This window comes from Gouania willdenowi, chromosome 9, assembly GCF_900634775.1.
Source record: "Gouania willdenowi chromosome 9, fGouWil2.1, whole genome shotgun sequence".
Lineage (NCBI taxonomy): Eukaryota > Metazoa > Chordata > Actinopteri > Blenniiformes > Gobiesocidae > Gouania > Gouania willdenowi.
The window spans coordinates 35648670-35665804 of NC_041052.1; the positions used below are offsets into that span (position 1 = coordinate 35648670).

At 40.5% G+C, this 17135-nt stretch overlaps 1 protein-coding gene across 6 annotated transcripts in view; it reads right to left on the reverse strand.

The window, feature by feature from the left end:
* emid1 (EMI domain containing 1) overlaps positions 1–17135 on the reverse strand; it is a 119880-nt gene that overhangs the window by 26884 nt on the left and 75861 nt on the right. For all 6 annotated transcript variants that reach the window (XR_003674855.1, XM_028458356.1, XM_028458354.1 and 3 more), the window contains exons 4-8: positions 6794–6883; positions 5511–5572; positions 5302–5434; positions 4999–5043; positions 3780–3887 (exon numbers count right to left, since the gene is read on the reverse strand). Coding sequence is in view for 5 of the 6 variants with exons in the window: in XM_028458356.1 (XP_028314157.1) it covers positions 3780–3887; positions 4999–5043; positions 5302–5434; positions 5511–5572; positions 6794–6883 (438 nt within the window). In the remaining variant the exon portion in view is untranslated. The remainder of the gene's footprint in view (positions 1–3779; positions 3888–4998; positions 5044–5301; positions 5435–5510; positions 5573–6793; positions 6884–17135) is intronic.

The following is a 17135-nucleotide window of genomic DNA, read 5'->3' on the forward strand; positions in this document are numbered from 1 at the left end:
TAGTATATGTAATTGGATAATGAGTTTAGGATAACAATATGACATTTCTGAGAAGGAAAAACAAACAAAGAATTGCAGATGTTTTTATTTGACTTTTAAAGCTGGAGTCAGCAATCCTGTTTTGTTATTCAGCGTTAAATTGTCCTTCCATCCTGAGATTTATCAATACACTGGCCCTCATTTATCAACCCGGCATGAAAAAGGGTGCAAATCAGAGTTTACATTTGGTCGTACGACAGGACCAACGTGTGATTTATGAAACATTCGTATTTGACCAATCGCAATGTACAAATGATCAGATGTTGATAAATCTGGCGGCTGAATTCCATCGTCATTAACCTGTTACAGTGTTTAGTATAACGTCGTTAGGTTTTTTTTTTTCAGTAACGGGGTAATCTAGCTAATTACTTTTTACAGCGTTACAACGCTGTTATTGAACGTTAAATGCGGTGCGTTACATACATTGATTGAATGAACTGTTATCCGAAAGCACCCCTGGCTTCATACGCAGCTGTAGTGAGGAGGTGGGTTAAAAACAAGGTGAACGATTATGATTGGCTAATGTTTCATGGTAGCCAATCAGAGCCAGTGTTTTTACACATGTGCCAGCACACGCTCCACACACAACCACTACAGATTTGATGAAGCAGCAGAGATGGCGAGCGTTGAGCAGTCCGATGAAAAGTTGGCATTTTTAAGGTGGCGATACAAACACTACTTTAGATTAATTGCGGTCAAAGACAAGAACGTACATGTGAAGTGTTCATTATATCCAGGAGTGAAGACTTTGTCGACATCAGTTGTAAGCAACACAAATTTAATGAAGCACCTCACAATGACACATGCATCTAAAACAATCAGAATTCTTTGACATTTAGCAACTTTTTTTTTAACAGTAATGCAAATAGTTACTTTCCTTGGTGATGAGTTACTTTTATTATAGAGTAATTCAATTACTTACTCGGTTACTTTTTGGATCAAGAAGTGAGTAACTATAACTAATTACTTTTTTAAAGTAAGGTTCTCAACACTGACATGTTACGCCCTTAAATCTTCCTGGTTTGTAGGCCCCGCCCACTGAGGTCAAACAAACACTGGCAAGAAAAGAATGGAAAACCTCACCTCTGAGATGGAGCAAAACAAAGATGTGCTTTTTCATAGTGTGAAAACTGAATTTAAAAGTATAGTTTTGCAGCATTTCTGTGTTTTGCTGTTTGCGTACAAAGGCGCTCATAGGTGACGTCTGCCCCCCTGTGTGCACTGCGTACAGCTTTACAGTAGAAATCCTGAACAATCACACAGAAATATGACGTTTATATCAGCATCGGTTGTCTGAATGCTTTAGGCCAGGGTTCGGCAACCTATGGCCCGCGAGCCAGATGTGGCTCGCAGATAAATCTTAGAACCTTAAAACATTCCCATGCATTTTAATCCATCCATCCATTCTCTGCCGCTTTAGTCCAGGCCAGGGTTTGGCTCCAGCTACCTGCCCGGCTTGAACCAATCACAGCTACACATGTTGCGCAATCGCAGTAGCTCAGTCCGTACAGACATGGGTTGGGTACCGGAGGGTGGCCGGTTCAAGTCCCAGTGTGGACCAAAATACAGAAGTTGTTCTGGTAGCTGGAGAAGCGCCAGGGCACTTTTTGAGCACTGCCGAGGTGCCCTTGAGCAAGGCACCAAACCCCAACACTGCCCCGGTGTGCTCCCTTCATTGTAAAAAGCAGCCCTACTCTGACATCTCTCTATTAATGCATGTCCACAGGTCCTGTTTGTGCATTTGTGTGATTCGGGCCTATGTGTGTGAGAAGCATGTCCCTAAAAATAGAGTGCAATGTAATTATTCAAAATATACATACAAAATAACAAATATTCAACATTTCAAAAAGTTCAAAAAAAAAAAAATTGAGTGGAGTAGAGCTGGCGAGTAAATACAGTTGGACAGAAATAAAAAAAAAAACTGATAAAAATTTGATAGTCAAAACTTGGAACGCACTTACTGTCACTTACCACAAAAGAAATGAACAAAACCCTTTAAAGAAAGCCTTAAAAATGACTAAATGTTGTCCCTTGTCTGTTTATTATGCCTTTAGCCAATTTCACCTATAATTCATCATATTTCTGAAGCAGTGCTGCACTCCCGTGTGTGTGAGTGTGTGCGAACCGTTGTAGCAGAGTTTACCAGCGGGGTTATACAGTATTCCATGGAAGTAAAACCAAAAAGGTGGTATCAGTAATAAAGTGGGTTTTTTGGAAATTCTATTTATTTTTCTTAATTTGTTTCAATAATCCGTTTTGATCTGTTCTGAATGGGTGTCTGCTTATGCTTAAATAACAGCTGAGGTTTGTTTAATAATTGTTTTCAGTCTTCATCAGATTTTGCTGCTGCACCACAAATCCACACACTCAGATTTGCATACACGAGGTCAGACCTGACGAGAGATCTGATCGTAGCGTGCGGCGTTCACATCAGAATTGATAAATACCAACGTTTGCGTTAATATGGTCGTACGCCCGTCACGGTTGATAAATGAGGGACATGAATTCAGAAAAAAATGAGGAAAAAGAGTCAGTCCTCTGTAGCAGCTGCAATCCTGTAAAAAGTTTGACCAATCCCTGCCATTCAGTCCGAATGAAAAGAACCAATCAGATACCTTCATGTCTCATCCTGCCCACGCCCCCCCTCTATGGAGCCCCAAAGAGGCAGAGGTTGCTTCTTTCTGTTAGGACCGCTTTGTTATTTTTATATCAGATACTTGGTAAAGGTTGTGGGGGCGTGGCATTGGACGGAACTTAGAGGAGGTCTTGCTAGCCCACTTCATGCGAGCTTTCCAACATTTGCTGACCTCTAACTCTGAACATACTTACATACTTAGTAGATCATGTGGATCTTTTCTTTTACTCTCGATGATACATTTTGTCACGTTTTAATATTGCGATATCTTGTTGCACGATATATCGTCCCACCTAGTTGTTAAACACAAAAGCAGCTGTGATGTATGAACGTTAACATGGTTTCGTCTGCTTCGGAGCACCTCTGCACAAAAGTTATTTAATAATGTTTTGATTTCCTTTGCTGCTGCAATTTTAAATAAATCTCACCTCAAGGGAAAAAAACAAAGCTTACAACATAACTGCTGAGAGTGCATTAATTAAAGCCCACTGAAATAATGGTTTAGTGCCTGAATGTGGATGACGGCAGACAAACAAAAATGTTACTTTTTGTGGGCTTTGCCAATCACTTTGGACACTTTGAACATTGTTTTTGAAGGAAACCTTATTGCACCAAGGAGACCATCTCACGACACTAACCAGAGGCGCCAGCTCTGCTGGTAACCAGAGAGAACCACACAGTTGTAGCATCAAAACAAGTAGTAACGCTGACCAACAAAACGGCACTTTTAGAAACGTGTGATTTTGAAATCTAACCAACAAAATTACCAAATAGCAGGAAGCTACCAGCCAGCCTCAGGCCACAGGAATGCTCTAACTTTTACTGCTGGGAAGTCTCTGGGATGACTTTAGGCTTTAGGACAAACAAACAGACTGGGCAAGGACAGTGCAGCCCACTATTAGACTCTGTTCCTGCAGCTCTTTGTTATCAGTGGCTCTTTTAAATGTATTGTTACACTGAATACTTTAAGGGGACGTTCAAACAAACAGTCTGTCTCCAGTGGCCTCCGTGTCACACACTCAAACAACGTGTTTGTTGACCTATGTTTTACTGCTTCTCTATTCTCACACCTGTTTTCACCCATTATCAGTGTTATCACTCTTACCTGATGGTCCTTGAGAACCCCTCGATCCAGGAGACCCAGATGGGCCCCGTATCCCAGCCTCCCCACGTGGCCCGCTAGGACCTGGTGGCCCACGAGACCCTGGCTTTCCTAAGAAGAAGTAACAGAGAAATGAAAATGGCCCTCATTTATCAACTTTGCGTGAAAACGGGTGCAAATCTGAGTTCACATTTGGTTGTACAACAGGACCAACGTGTGATTCATGAAACATTCATATCTGACCAATCCCAGCATACAAATGATCAGGTGTTGATAAATGCAACAGCTGAGTTCGATCGTCATTAACATGTGACGCCCTCCTGTTTCGGAGGCCCCGCCCACTAAGGTCAAACAAGAAAAGAAACTTTTCCAAGATGAGAATCGGCATCTTCACATCAGAGGTGGAGCAAAAAAAAAAAAAGTGGTTTCTGAACGTGTGAACATTGGACTTAGGAGCTCATTTAAATGCTGTTTGGAAGAGGATCAGCTACTGAGCAGGTGAAGTCTGCCCCCCTGTGTGCGAGCAAATTCCCAACAGAGATCCTGGAGAGGCGCACGGAAATATGACGTTTATATTGGCCTCAGTCTGCACACTTGAAGCAAAAAATATCACATTAAAAGAAATGAACGATTCAAACTGTTAAAGAAAAACTTAATAATTCATCACATTACTGATTAAATACTGCAGCGCATTTGTAAAAGTTTAAGGTATACTTATTTCATCCGTACAGTGCTCCATTTACCAATGTGAAAAAATCATAAAGCTAAAGATAATGTCACACAATTTCTCTGGGATATACAGCAGCGTCCAAGACAGAGCAAAAATAGCGATGCGTCCCGTTTGCGTGTGCGCGCACATGGGTGAACCTATGCGCTCCTGTTCAGACGGTTTACCAGCGTGGTTTTATGGTATTCCGTGGAAGGAAAAGCAAAAAGGTGGTAACTGTAATAACATCATTTTATTTTATCTGTTTTGATCTGTTCTAAATGTGTCTGCTTATGCTTAAATGACAGCTAAGGTTTATTCAATACTTTATTTTCAGTCTTACTCACATTTTGCTGTGTTGTACCATATATTCACACACTCAGATTTGCATACGCAAAGGTCAGATCTGATCGTAGCGTACGCGTACGCACAGATAGACAGACGGTTGATAAATGAGGGCCAATGTGACTAGTTACGTCTTAAATACATGGATGCTTGCTATGGTGTAATTTATACCTTCTCTGCCAGGAAATCCATCTCGGCCCTTTTCACCCTGAGGTCCTGAAATAAAAAAAAAAATAAAAAAGAGATAGCTTTATTCAAAATTTAGGATCCATTGGAGAGAAATCACTTTAGTCAACCTAAAAAGATGTTAAAAGTAAGAAATGATGTAAAAGAAAGAGAGCACGCAAAGGTGGGATATAATGGGCAGATATTTGTCTAAGCAGAAGATGGAATTTTCTCTGTTGTGAGTTTTCCAAACACCAAATGATCAAAAACACACAGATGAAAATATTTGAAATAAAATCAATGATTGACCTGCTGGTCCCTGCTGACCCAGAGCTCCCTGAGCGGGTACCGCCCCCATCAATGACGAAGCTTCTGACGCTGTCTCACCTTTAACCTGAAGGTGACGATGTGATATGGAGGTGGGGACTGAGAGTAACTGGACCTGGTACAAGAAGAGGAAAAATCAAGCAGAGATCAGTACGGGGGCCCCCTCCCGATTGGCTGAATTCAGACTTTACCTTTGCCTCCAACGAGTTCAGCTTGTCGCTTAAAGCTGTGATTCGACTGCAGTTGAGACAATCTGGAAAAAAATAGTTTATACAGTTCAAAATGTAAAGACAATGTGCTAATCATCATAAAATAGATATAATACATAACTAAAACGGCTTTACTAGGTATTTATTTGTCACACTGGTTGACTTGTTATTTTGGCTAAAAAGTTACAGAATTGATTTAAAGTCACTGAATTGTTTTGAAACAAATCGTTCTGAATTGAATCGGCAACAACGAATCGTGATTTGTATCGAATCTTTGTTAAAGTCAGTGTAAAGCAAATTCAGCCATTTTCTTCTAAACACATTAAATAGGTCATAACTGTATTCCTTAAAACATGTACAAAGCCATTCAAACATTTATAATGTAATTGTGGAACTAGGCTTCACAAACTGTGTTTCAAATTTCTGTGTTCAGGATTTAATGGGCGGGTCAGAAATCATAGCCGTGTTACATAACGAAGCCATCATTAGCATAAACCCGACCCTGCTGCTGAAGCACACCAAACTTCCGCGGCCTCCGGCAGGCGCAAATTGACCCCCTAGCCAAAAACAATCCTAATATTCGGACTCGGGGGAATAAAGCGCGTCCGCTGGTGCCACATTTTCCATGAAATTAGCACTATTTTTGCACCACGATTGTGTGTTTCGCCTTTAGTGGGCGCAGTTCTGACTCTACCCGGGAAAGATTCACATATTCAAACTTAGGCAGAGCAGACCTTTCTGCTGACACCTTGTTTTGCCCGATTCCAGCACTTTTGGAGCACCATTGATGCTGGAACTGCTTTCACACTGCTCTCTCCCATAGACACAGTACATGGCGGCTGGTTCCAGCATCTTTAACTGACACGCCCCCAGCGTCTCAGAGCACAGAGATGTGACAAACTCATAACACACGTTTATTTCTGCTTTACACGGACTTTAAAACAAATTGTTACACCCCTAGATGTAATCTCTCGTGATTTCGGTATAGCCATCCCATTTACGTAAATTCTCTAAAGCATATAAATGATTAAATTAATAACAGTTGTTGACTCTATTAACCCTATTCAGGATGTTTGGTACATTTCAGGAAGTTTAACAGCCAGTAAAGTAATTTAAACAGGAAAAATCATGAAACAAAAAAGTGTACAGTGATGAGGACGTAATGTAGAAACAGATAAACCCTAAAACGGAATTTGGGAAATTTTGAAATGGAAAATCGGAGGCCATATTTAAATACACAATGTAGTAAATGTAACACATCTTACTGGAGAACGTCTCTCCTGTGCGTGCAGCCGGACGGCGTAGCGTGGACGGTTTCCTCAAAGCCTCCTGAGCTACGAGCTGGTTCCCTGCATCTGTGACAGAAATCAGAGACAAGCAATCGTCAATATTGTGATTTTTAATTGAACGCTAATGAGTACATACTGTATTTGCTGAATCAAGTGTTAGGAGAGTATCAGGTTGAGCTCTACCAAAGTGAATTTTTCTGTGCTCTTTAAGTCGCTCTGACAGTGAAACACAATGAAAATAACTCAAATACACATCTTAATCAGGTATTTCAGAATGATTCTATTTATTTCAATCACTTTGAACAAATTCCATTTTGCTGCTGAACTTGGAAACCACTGTAAGTGTTGATAAGCAGCTGTCACAATCTTATTCACTATTGTTAACACTTGTTCTAAGTCTACACTTTAAAACATTTAAAAAGGAGGCCTTCAGTGCATGTGCCTCTCTGTGGGGGGCGCTATTATGTACATGCTTATGCTTGTGCAGCTGTAGATTGGTCTTCAAATAATAAACAAAATAGCTATTCCAATTTTAAAAACAGACAAAGTGACAAAATATCTCAAAATGTTAAATGTTGTTCTATTACTATTAGTTTTACATCAAAGTAAATGTAACTGTGGCCACATACGAGTCGAATCTAAGTAGGTTAGGTGCCTTTAATGGTATGCATATGACTTTTGACTGTAACTCTTGGCTGCCATTAAACTTGTTGTTGCACATCCCTGAGCTACGCTTCACCCAAACCTCTGGTCCAAAATAATACATTTTCTAAAACAATTGTAAAAGGAAAAGCATTTGGAATAATCAGCATGGAATAAACAGATCTATAGATCTGTACTTTCACCTAACCCAGTCTTTATGTGCATAAAGAGATGGAGAAGATGACAAAGCTGAAATTCTAAAATTAATTCCGAAGTAAGGAAACTTGGTAATATTTTACAATAAGGGTCTGTTAACGTTAAAATGCAAAATTTAACGTTAAGATGGACCAAAAAAAGTAAAATATTTCATGAACGCACTATTAACTAATGGTTAACTATGGTTAAGTAATGCGTATGAAACACTTAAGCATTTGTAACGTGTTACCTAAGGGATACATGTGTTACACTTTACAATAAGGGTCCAGAAAGGCTTAACTAATGGTTTACTATGGTTAACTAATGCGCAGGTTGTTGCATCGTGTGATTATGGATTATTTTGAATTATTATTAATGACTTTTCTGCTGGGATTGTTTAAGGATTTCCTTTAGAAAACATAGGGCGAGAGAGCAAATATAGGACGTAACGACGCTACTGTCAGTAGTGACAGCGCCACATTGTCACGGCATTGGAGGTTAAAGTCCAATAGGCGACCGACCGTTTTGCCTGCGTGACGTTGTTCAGAAAGTTTGCTGCGCTTGGCAAATAGAATGTGTGACAGCGGACCGGACCAAATAAAAATGCAACAATGTTGCAGCTTCACCGCCTGAACCACACCGAGTCCACCAGACTATATGTGTGAAAGCACCCTCAATATAAAGTCCTATATTTGGGCCTGGTTACTTTCTCACATGGTTAAAGGCCACACCATGCTTCGCTTGAGCCGAACCGAGACCTACATTTTGAAGAGGACCAGAGTTCGCTTGTTTGTTTGCTTTGCACCAGAGTTTCAGTGACCTTTCATGTATCACAAAAAGACCAGAGTATCTGAGGAAGCGAAGCAAAGGGGTATGTGTGAAAACACCCTAATAAACTTGCAAAAATAATTACACCTTACACAAAACAAACAGTGTGCCTGCTGTATCTTTGCAAATGTGGTGTTTTGTTGAATTGCTTCAATTGGGAAATTGTCTGTGTGTGAGGGAAAATGTGTGTGTGTGTGTGTGTGTGTGTGTGTGTGTGTGTGTGTGTGTGTGTGTGTGTGTGTGTGTGTGTGTGTGTGTGTGTGTGTGTGTGTGTGTGTGTGTGTGTGTAGTGTGTGTCTGGGGACAAACAATAGCTTCCTTGTTCAAAGAGAATGGGGAAGCCATCTCACATTGTGCTTTCCCTTTATTAAATGAAGTGTAGGAGTTGTGTCACAGGGTTGCAGTTTTATTGAACGGACAGAGCTTTGTTTAAAAAAAAAAAAAGGGTAGACTGACTACATTGTCAGGCCCGGTCTGGCTCTGGTTGGTCCAGGTGCTCCTGATACAACACAAGAGCCTGGGTTCATCTCATTAGCCACAAGGAAGCAGTTCTTACCATTCAGTGGTCAGTCGCCACAATAATAAATACCAAATGCTACGCTAAAAATCCAAAGCAACTTCCTGTGTTGTAAAACAGACTTTTACATGGTGAAATCAAGGGATGAGACAAGAGAGAGAGAAAGAAGGAGTGAGGTATGAAAAGTACTGAAAACATATGGCTCTGGGTAAAGTGAGACAGCTCCAATAATCCCCCCCCCCCCACCTCCTCCACCTCTGTTCACGTGAGTTCACATGTTTCTGGGTTGTTGGTTTTTCTCTGAGGATTACAAGCACAGACGGATTTAAACCCTGCAAGGGCCGACCCTCGACCGTTATGGCAAGAGCGTCAGATTGTAGAAAACTCTTCCTCGTCTCAATAGCAATAAAAACCTTGTACAGAGATGAAAGGAACACAGACTTTGATCAGCTTCTCACATGTTGTTTTTAACCCGATTTCAGTCCAAAGGGGTTGAAATTCAAAAGTCTGAATTAGTGAGTGTAGCTGGACTCTTATAGAAAATGTGTCTTTAGGAAGGCTGATTTTCACTCCTTTTCACTGCTTGACATTTTAGTTAAAGCTGCTGGAGACAATCATTTTTCATTAAATAAAAACGTGGCTGTGTTTGAAATGGCACACTCCGTACTATACTTTGACGAAGGACTCAATGTATGAGTGTCTTTAATAGTTTGATTGACAGTTCTTATGTAGCCAATCACAAGTGTAGCAAGTTTGGTTGTAAGCTCTACGTCTGCAGCGCGTCATTAGTTTCTTGGGTAGCCATTTTGTGTATTTTGTGGTTGTTTGCCTGGTTTTTTTTTATTTTGTGTGTTTTTGTTGTCGTTTGGTTGTTTCTCATGTCGTTTTGTATGTTTCTATTATTTTTGTGTATTTTATAGTTGTCTTGTGTTTTTTCCTCTCATTTAGTGTGTCTTTGTTGTCGTTTAGTGTATTTTGTTGTTGTTTGTCTGTTCTTTTTATTATTCAATATATTTTCTCTTATTTTGTGTGTTTTTGTTGTCATTTTGATGATTTATCATTTTTGACTAAAAATAAACGTTATTAAAACCCATATTTTTAATGCTTTCATTTGTTCATTTTCCCCTCTCTCGCTCTCTAGTACCCCCTGTAGTGCCATCGCGTACCCTTAGGGGTAAACGTACCACCATTTGAGAAACACTGAAATTGGCCTTTCCCCTTAGACCTGCAGTCTGAGCACAGAGACTGAATGCCATTCAAATGGCCCATGTTACGCTAACTCAACTTTACTGTGCTTTAAACATCATAAAAATTTGATCTATTATTAAAAAAGTGCTATTAGGGCTTCATACACATGCCCAAAGTGTTTTTTCATTGATTCCCTCAATCGTTCGTTAGAGGGTGATGTGCTCCTTTCTTACTGCAGGGCGAGCACAAACACCTCGCTACAATTTGATGACGCGTTCCCACTTTGATGATGAATTTGACATGGCACTGAGCTGGAGAAGCCGCGCCTCCAGTTCAGTGCTCAGCCGCGCAGTGCTATGTATGTATTTTCTGCAGTCTATGTATGTAACAGCGAACGCCCCGCCCCCACGCTCCGTCTCGTGTTTATAAAGCAGCATGAGCTCGGCTACGGAGTGGGTGGGAGGAGGGCGGGCCGTCCTCTGACCCTACGTCACCGTGCGGGGAGGAGGAAATCAGAGTCTCATCTATAGACACGCCCACTCATGAATATACATAAGTAGACCGCAAATCAGCCTGTTAGTGTAGAGCTGCTCAGAAAGTGACTTTTCAGAGGCTAAAACTCTGGAAAACAGGCGAGTTTGGGAAAATAAACCTCAAATACTATGTTTTTGGGGTTCTTAGAACAAATGGAGATGGGTGAAAAATAACATGACCTGAGACCTTTAAATGTCCCACCATCGTGCTTAGCCAACAATAACATCAGGATTAATGATTAATGACTAATGAATGCTGAAAAAAGCTTTATCGTTGACTTTGATCTTAGGTTGATCTTTAGGGGGCTAATTGTCCCAGTGCAGGCGTGTCGTGACCTTTTTAACCTACACTCCCTAATGCTCAAAGTCACAGACTGAGGTAAAGATCCTATTTGGAGGAATACTCCCAGAGAGAGATCAGCAAGTTATTGACACGCGCACACGCACATGGACACGCACACGACTATAAGCTGAAAAAGCCACATCAAGAAACTTTTGTTTAGTTTTTTTTGTAATGAGTTTGTGCATTCATGCGAGCTCAGAGGATGAGCACATGGATCATTCATGCTTATGTCTGTGATTCTGCATGTTGCAAAGTTCAAGCAGGAAAAAAAGTGTGAGGACTGTAGTATGAGGCCTCTGAACAGTCAGCAGAACATCTATTTGAGGATGACATCATCTATTTTGATGTCTCTATTGCGGCACTGAGGCCATTCAAGGGTTTGTTTGAGCCTCAACTCTAACCAGGAAACTGCTGGAAACAGAAAAATGGGAACTAGTACAAGTTTAGCCCACATTAAATATTCTCCTTGTACATATTTGCCCCTTTTAATGCATTTTTGCTACATTACTCCCATTTCTGCCACTTTTTCATCAAATTCCAATGCATTTTCTGCACATTTTTCCACTTTCAACATATTTTTGGCACTTATAAACCCTTTCTATTACTTTTCCCACTTAATGTTGCATATGTTGATTCATTATTTTTAACTTCTTTTCACCATATTTTGTGCTTATTTTTGCCAATTTAAAAACATTCTTGATTTGTCATGCCCATTGTTTGCCAGTTTATACTAATTGTTCCTATTCTTGTTCCAATATTGACACTTTAAACCCTTTTTACTATTTTTTCTGTCCATTTTTGGCCACTCTAATTTGTAACTTTTAACCAATTTCTGTGGCTTTTAAAGCCTATTTCACCACTTTTTCCACCATTATTGGGTAAGTTTTAACCAATTTTATTTCTGATTAAAACAATGACTTACATCTTTACGATGACTATATACTATGGCACAAATAATAATAAACTTCCTGGATAACAGTGGATATGATTCAGATAAATAAATAAATAAATGTGGTTATCACAGATTCATAGAACAATGGACCATCATTTTGATAAATTGTTATAAAGACATAAATGAAAACATGCAGGAGTTACTTCTAGGTTTTATTAGGACATAATACTTTTAACCATAGCTTTTGTATGTTTGCTTCTCAAATTATGAATCAATGCATGCAAACGGGCACATTTTGTGATCACTGATCAAGTTAATGAATTAGGAAATTAATGTTTGTAAAACTCATAAGAAGAAGCCACAGATTAGAGAGACAGATGAGAGAAACAAACAGGAGCCTGTAGTGAAATCAGGAGACAATGTTTGAAAATGGTTTAAATTAAAGAAAAGAACAAACGTTTTGCAATTTTTAAGCACAGTTGGTCCATCTGGAGAATTAATGTTGTTCACATGCTTGTACTGATAATACTTTTTTTTAAAAAATCAAATAAAAAACACTGTGTGTGACTTATAGATCAAATAATTTAAGATAATTTGCTTGAAAAAATATGTAAGCGGTTGAAATAGCGGCTTTAAAGTTTGTTTTGATCTCCATAGCAAACACGTTCTTATTGACATTGTTTGAAAACTTTTTGCACATTGCATTGTGGGATGTGGAGTCCTGTAGAAGGATGCATAGAAGTGCTTTTATTTCCATCGTACCTTCATTTCTTTTTTTTGCCCCAAAAAACTCTGCCAAAGTGACTTTCCAACACATTTCTGGTGTTTTCGTGGACTGGAAGCTCTGGCAAAACTATGGTTTTGGATTTTTATTTTGGGGTTGACATGGAACGATCCAAATCTGACTGAAATTGAATGTCTTGCAGAATGAGGCGATATCCTGGGGAATACTGGGGAAAAAACTAGAACAAAAATGATGTTGAGCCAATCACTGACCTCATTGTCTGGTGAAGAAACTCTAACCCTACCCTAAGAAAAACAGGGAAAGAGTTACATGTGGGCTCTAAATCTAAAGCTCTAAATATGAAGAAACGGCCCCTCAAGAAAAGTTTGCAATTATGATTTCAATAAAACTCTTGTACAATGTACTGTTACATTTTAGCAAAGACAACTTTATATGTAGCTATTGTTATTGGCTGTGGAAAGCTACTACAAAATGTTGATGATACAAGATTTTACCACTTTTAGCCAAACACACTGGGTGTAGTTCTGCAGCTGCATTTCTCACACTGCAGTGCATGGTGTGCTTGGTCTCCTGCTTGGTTTTTCAATGTGGAACTGGAACCACATTTTGGGCCCAGGGTACAAACCATTTCGTTGGTCCCCTACTGTAAGTTATACTACTATAGCATTATTATATAAGCTTTCTTTTTTCTCCATATCCCAGTGGTTGCCAAATGGTGTGTCACCACAGCACACGGCAAGTCAGGGTGTGCCGTGGGATTTTGTGACAACCATACATTTTTTGCAATATACAACTACACAAAAATAATACATTTTTAATTTACTACATTGTATGCACTCATTTCATAATAAAGAGGCAAACTCTATTCCATTTTTTAAAATATATTTTGTTAATAAATATTTCATGAGTAATATTGACTTTTGTCACATTTTATTGGGCATTAGTAAATAAATGTACATTTACAAATATTGTACATGATATGAGTGATAACGCGTGTTGTAAAGGCATTTTGCACAACAGGTGTGCCTTCAGATTTTTACTTATCCTTTGGTGAACCTTGGGCACAAAAAGTTTGGAAACCACTGCCATATCCATTGCTCGTATTTTATAAATCTGTTCTACTGTATATTAGTGGTTTACTGGATATTGAATATTGTGTTTGTGACATACTTTTGCTACAATTTAGTGGCGACTGGTGTAAAAAAAAAAAAAAAAAAAAAAAAAAAAAATCTATCTATCTATCTATCTAGATATACTGTATATATATATATATATATATATATATATGAGGCTGTGGAAAAACCACCAATGGCAAGCCACTTGCACAAGTCTCCATCAAATGTGGCATATTCCAAGGAGACGCCCTGTCCCCACTGCTGTTCTGCATAGGTCTGAACCCCCTCAGCCAAATAATCAACAAGACTGGCTATGGATACCGACTCAGGAATGGGGCCACCATCAGCGACCTCCTCTACATGGAGACATCAAGCTGTACAGTGCAGACATTGGGATGTCATTCGGACTAGAGAAATGTGGTCGGATGGTGACTAAGAGAGGGAAGGTGGTCCACACAGAAGGGGTCTCATTCCCAGAAGGAACAATAGCAGACATTGAGGACAGTTACAAGTACCTCGGAATCCCACAAGCAAATGGCAACCTCAAAGAGGTGACAAGGAAAGCGGCTACGACCAAATACCTCCAACGAGTACGGCAGGTCCTAAGAAGCCAGCTCAATGGCAAGAACAAGTCCCGGGCAATAAACAGCTACGCCCTGCCAGTAATCAGATACCCTGCAGGAGTAATAAGCTGGCCAAAGGATGAGATACAGACCACAGATGTTAAAACATGAAAGCTCCTAACCATGCACAGAGGGTTCCACCCCAAATCCAGCACCCTGAGACTGTACGCTAGCCGGAAGGAAGGAGGCCGAGGACTAGTGAGTGTGAGAGCCACTATCCAGGATGAAACATCCCAGATTCATAAGTACATCAAGGACAAGGCTCCAACAGATGACGTGCTAAGTGAATGTCTCAGACAATGGGGAACAGAAGATGAGGTGCTGGAGGTTCCGTCATGGGAGGACAAACCCCTACATGGGATGTACCACCGAAACATTACTGAAGTGGCGGATATCAGGAAATCCTACCAATGGCTAGACAGAGCTGGACTGAAGGACAGCACAGAGGCACTCATCATGGCTGCACAGGAGCAGGCCTTGAGCACCAGAGCAATAGAGGCCCAGATCTACCACACCAGACAAGACCCCAGGTGTAGGCAGGGAAAGCTTACATGGAGCGCCATAACCAAGTGGCTGGCAAAGTGTACAGGAACATCTGTGCAGAGTATGGGCTGGAAACCCCAAGGTCAAAGTGGGAAACACCTCCAAAGGTGGTAGAAAATGACCGAGCCAAGATCCTGTGGGACTTCCAGATACAGACGGACAGAATGGTAATGGTGAACCAACCAGACATTGTGGTGGTGGACAAAGCGCAGAGGAAAGCCGTTGTGGTCGACATAGCAATACCGAGTGACTGCGACATCAGGAAAAAGGAACATGAGAAACTAGAGAAATACCAGGGGCTCAGAGAAGAGCTGGAGAAAACCTGGAGGGTGAAGGCATTAGTGGTGCCCGTGGTCATTGGGGCACTCGGGGCAGTGATCCCCAAACTGGAGGAGTGGCTCCAGCAGATCCCAGGAAATACATCAGACATCTCGGTCCAGAAAAGATACTGCGCAGAAGCCTCAAGCTCCCAGGCCTCTGGTAGAGGACCCGAGCTTGGAGGAAAAAAAAAGAGACCACCCGCGGAGGGTGAGGAAGAGTTTTTTTTTTTTATATATACATATACTGTATATTTGAGGAGCCTGCTGCTGCTACTGTGCCTGAAACTGAAATCTATTGGTTTGGAAACGTTGCTAATAGATCCTATTTTTTCACTGTGCAGCTAGTCAAAGTATATTAATCATATTGCTATATTTATCTGGTTGATAAATGGTAAATACATAATGATCAGAATCACTCTGGCCACCTACTTAAGCTTTGGTGGCAGCAAAATGTAGTCTTCAAAATAATAATTTTTTTAATAGTTTTATTGCCAATTAAGATTTGATGTGCAAAAGGAATGTTCCAGCATTTAAATGCGCGAGAGTGCACGTAGTTAATTTCAATATAAATATTATATTGCTAACGTCTGAAGAATTAAGCAGTTGCTTTCCCTCGTTTGACCTTCTCTCCCTCTCTTTTATTTCCTTTTGGCCTGGTTTTTCTTTCGTGAGGAAAGACATGGTTTCCTGCTGCTGTCTATCACCCGTTCCTTGTCACATCCACAGTTCAGACTACCTGCCACAGCACAGCAGCAGAAGCACATGCGGGTCGTACCATTCGCACTGTGGTAGCTCGGGCCCTGATGCAGCATGAATAATGGTTTTTAGTGTAAAACTGTGCTTAACAACCTGCTTATTTTCACACAGTTCATTCCAATATAAATAATCTAAAAATGTTTAAAATGCATTTTTGTACATACTGTACATATAATGCCTTGGGCCCTGGGTACCCTTTACCCCCCCAGGGCGACACCCATGCTGGAACGTGCATGTATGACACACACAAATAAGCTGTAATATTAATGAGCCATGGCCATTCATTCAGTGATACACTCCTTGTTAAAATAAACCCATTGGTTAGAGACTGGTCAGCGCTGCCAACCAGAGACCTCCTATACACACATCTAACACTCAGCCCTCAGAGCTCATCACCTGCTCAGGTTTATTTGTTCTCTGCTCAGGAAGAATTGCTCTGCAGTTTGTAGACGGACATGTTTTAATGAGAAAAATGAAGCTCAATGCTCTGTGGTTGTCATGCAGGTTAAAGCAGAAACAGGCTGAACTTAAAGACTTCACCATCCAGTTTTAATGACTCAAAGTTTGTAGTTCCTTCACTGAAGCACTGTTGTATCCAAATACACACTCTGACTCTGCCCACACATACGGCAGAGTTCAAGGTGCTGATCTATCTCTGTCGGGTCAATGAGCTGAGCTCAGCGCTGCAGCATCATTAGTGAGCAGGTGCTGACAGTCAGCCAAAGGAGCACTTTGTCTCTGTCTCTGCTCTGGACACAGTCTGAAGCCGGCTGTGACCCCGACTTCAATACACACACACGCACGCACACACAAGTTGGCCAAGCTGGATGAGTCAACTTTTTAGAACATATTTGCAGATCAAGCAGGTTTTGAGAGGAAAGACTTACTTTTAATGTGACAATGTATTACTCTGTTAATACTGGGTTCAGTTGAACCTTTTAGGGATTATTTTTATGGCTTTGCTTTAAACACTTTGGAAACAAAACAGCGTCATTATAAGAATCAAGACTTTTTAGAAATGTAATTCAGAGTGCAAGCACACCAGGAGAGTCTGAGGGTAGGAAGGCAATACTAAAAC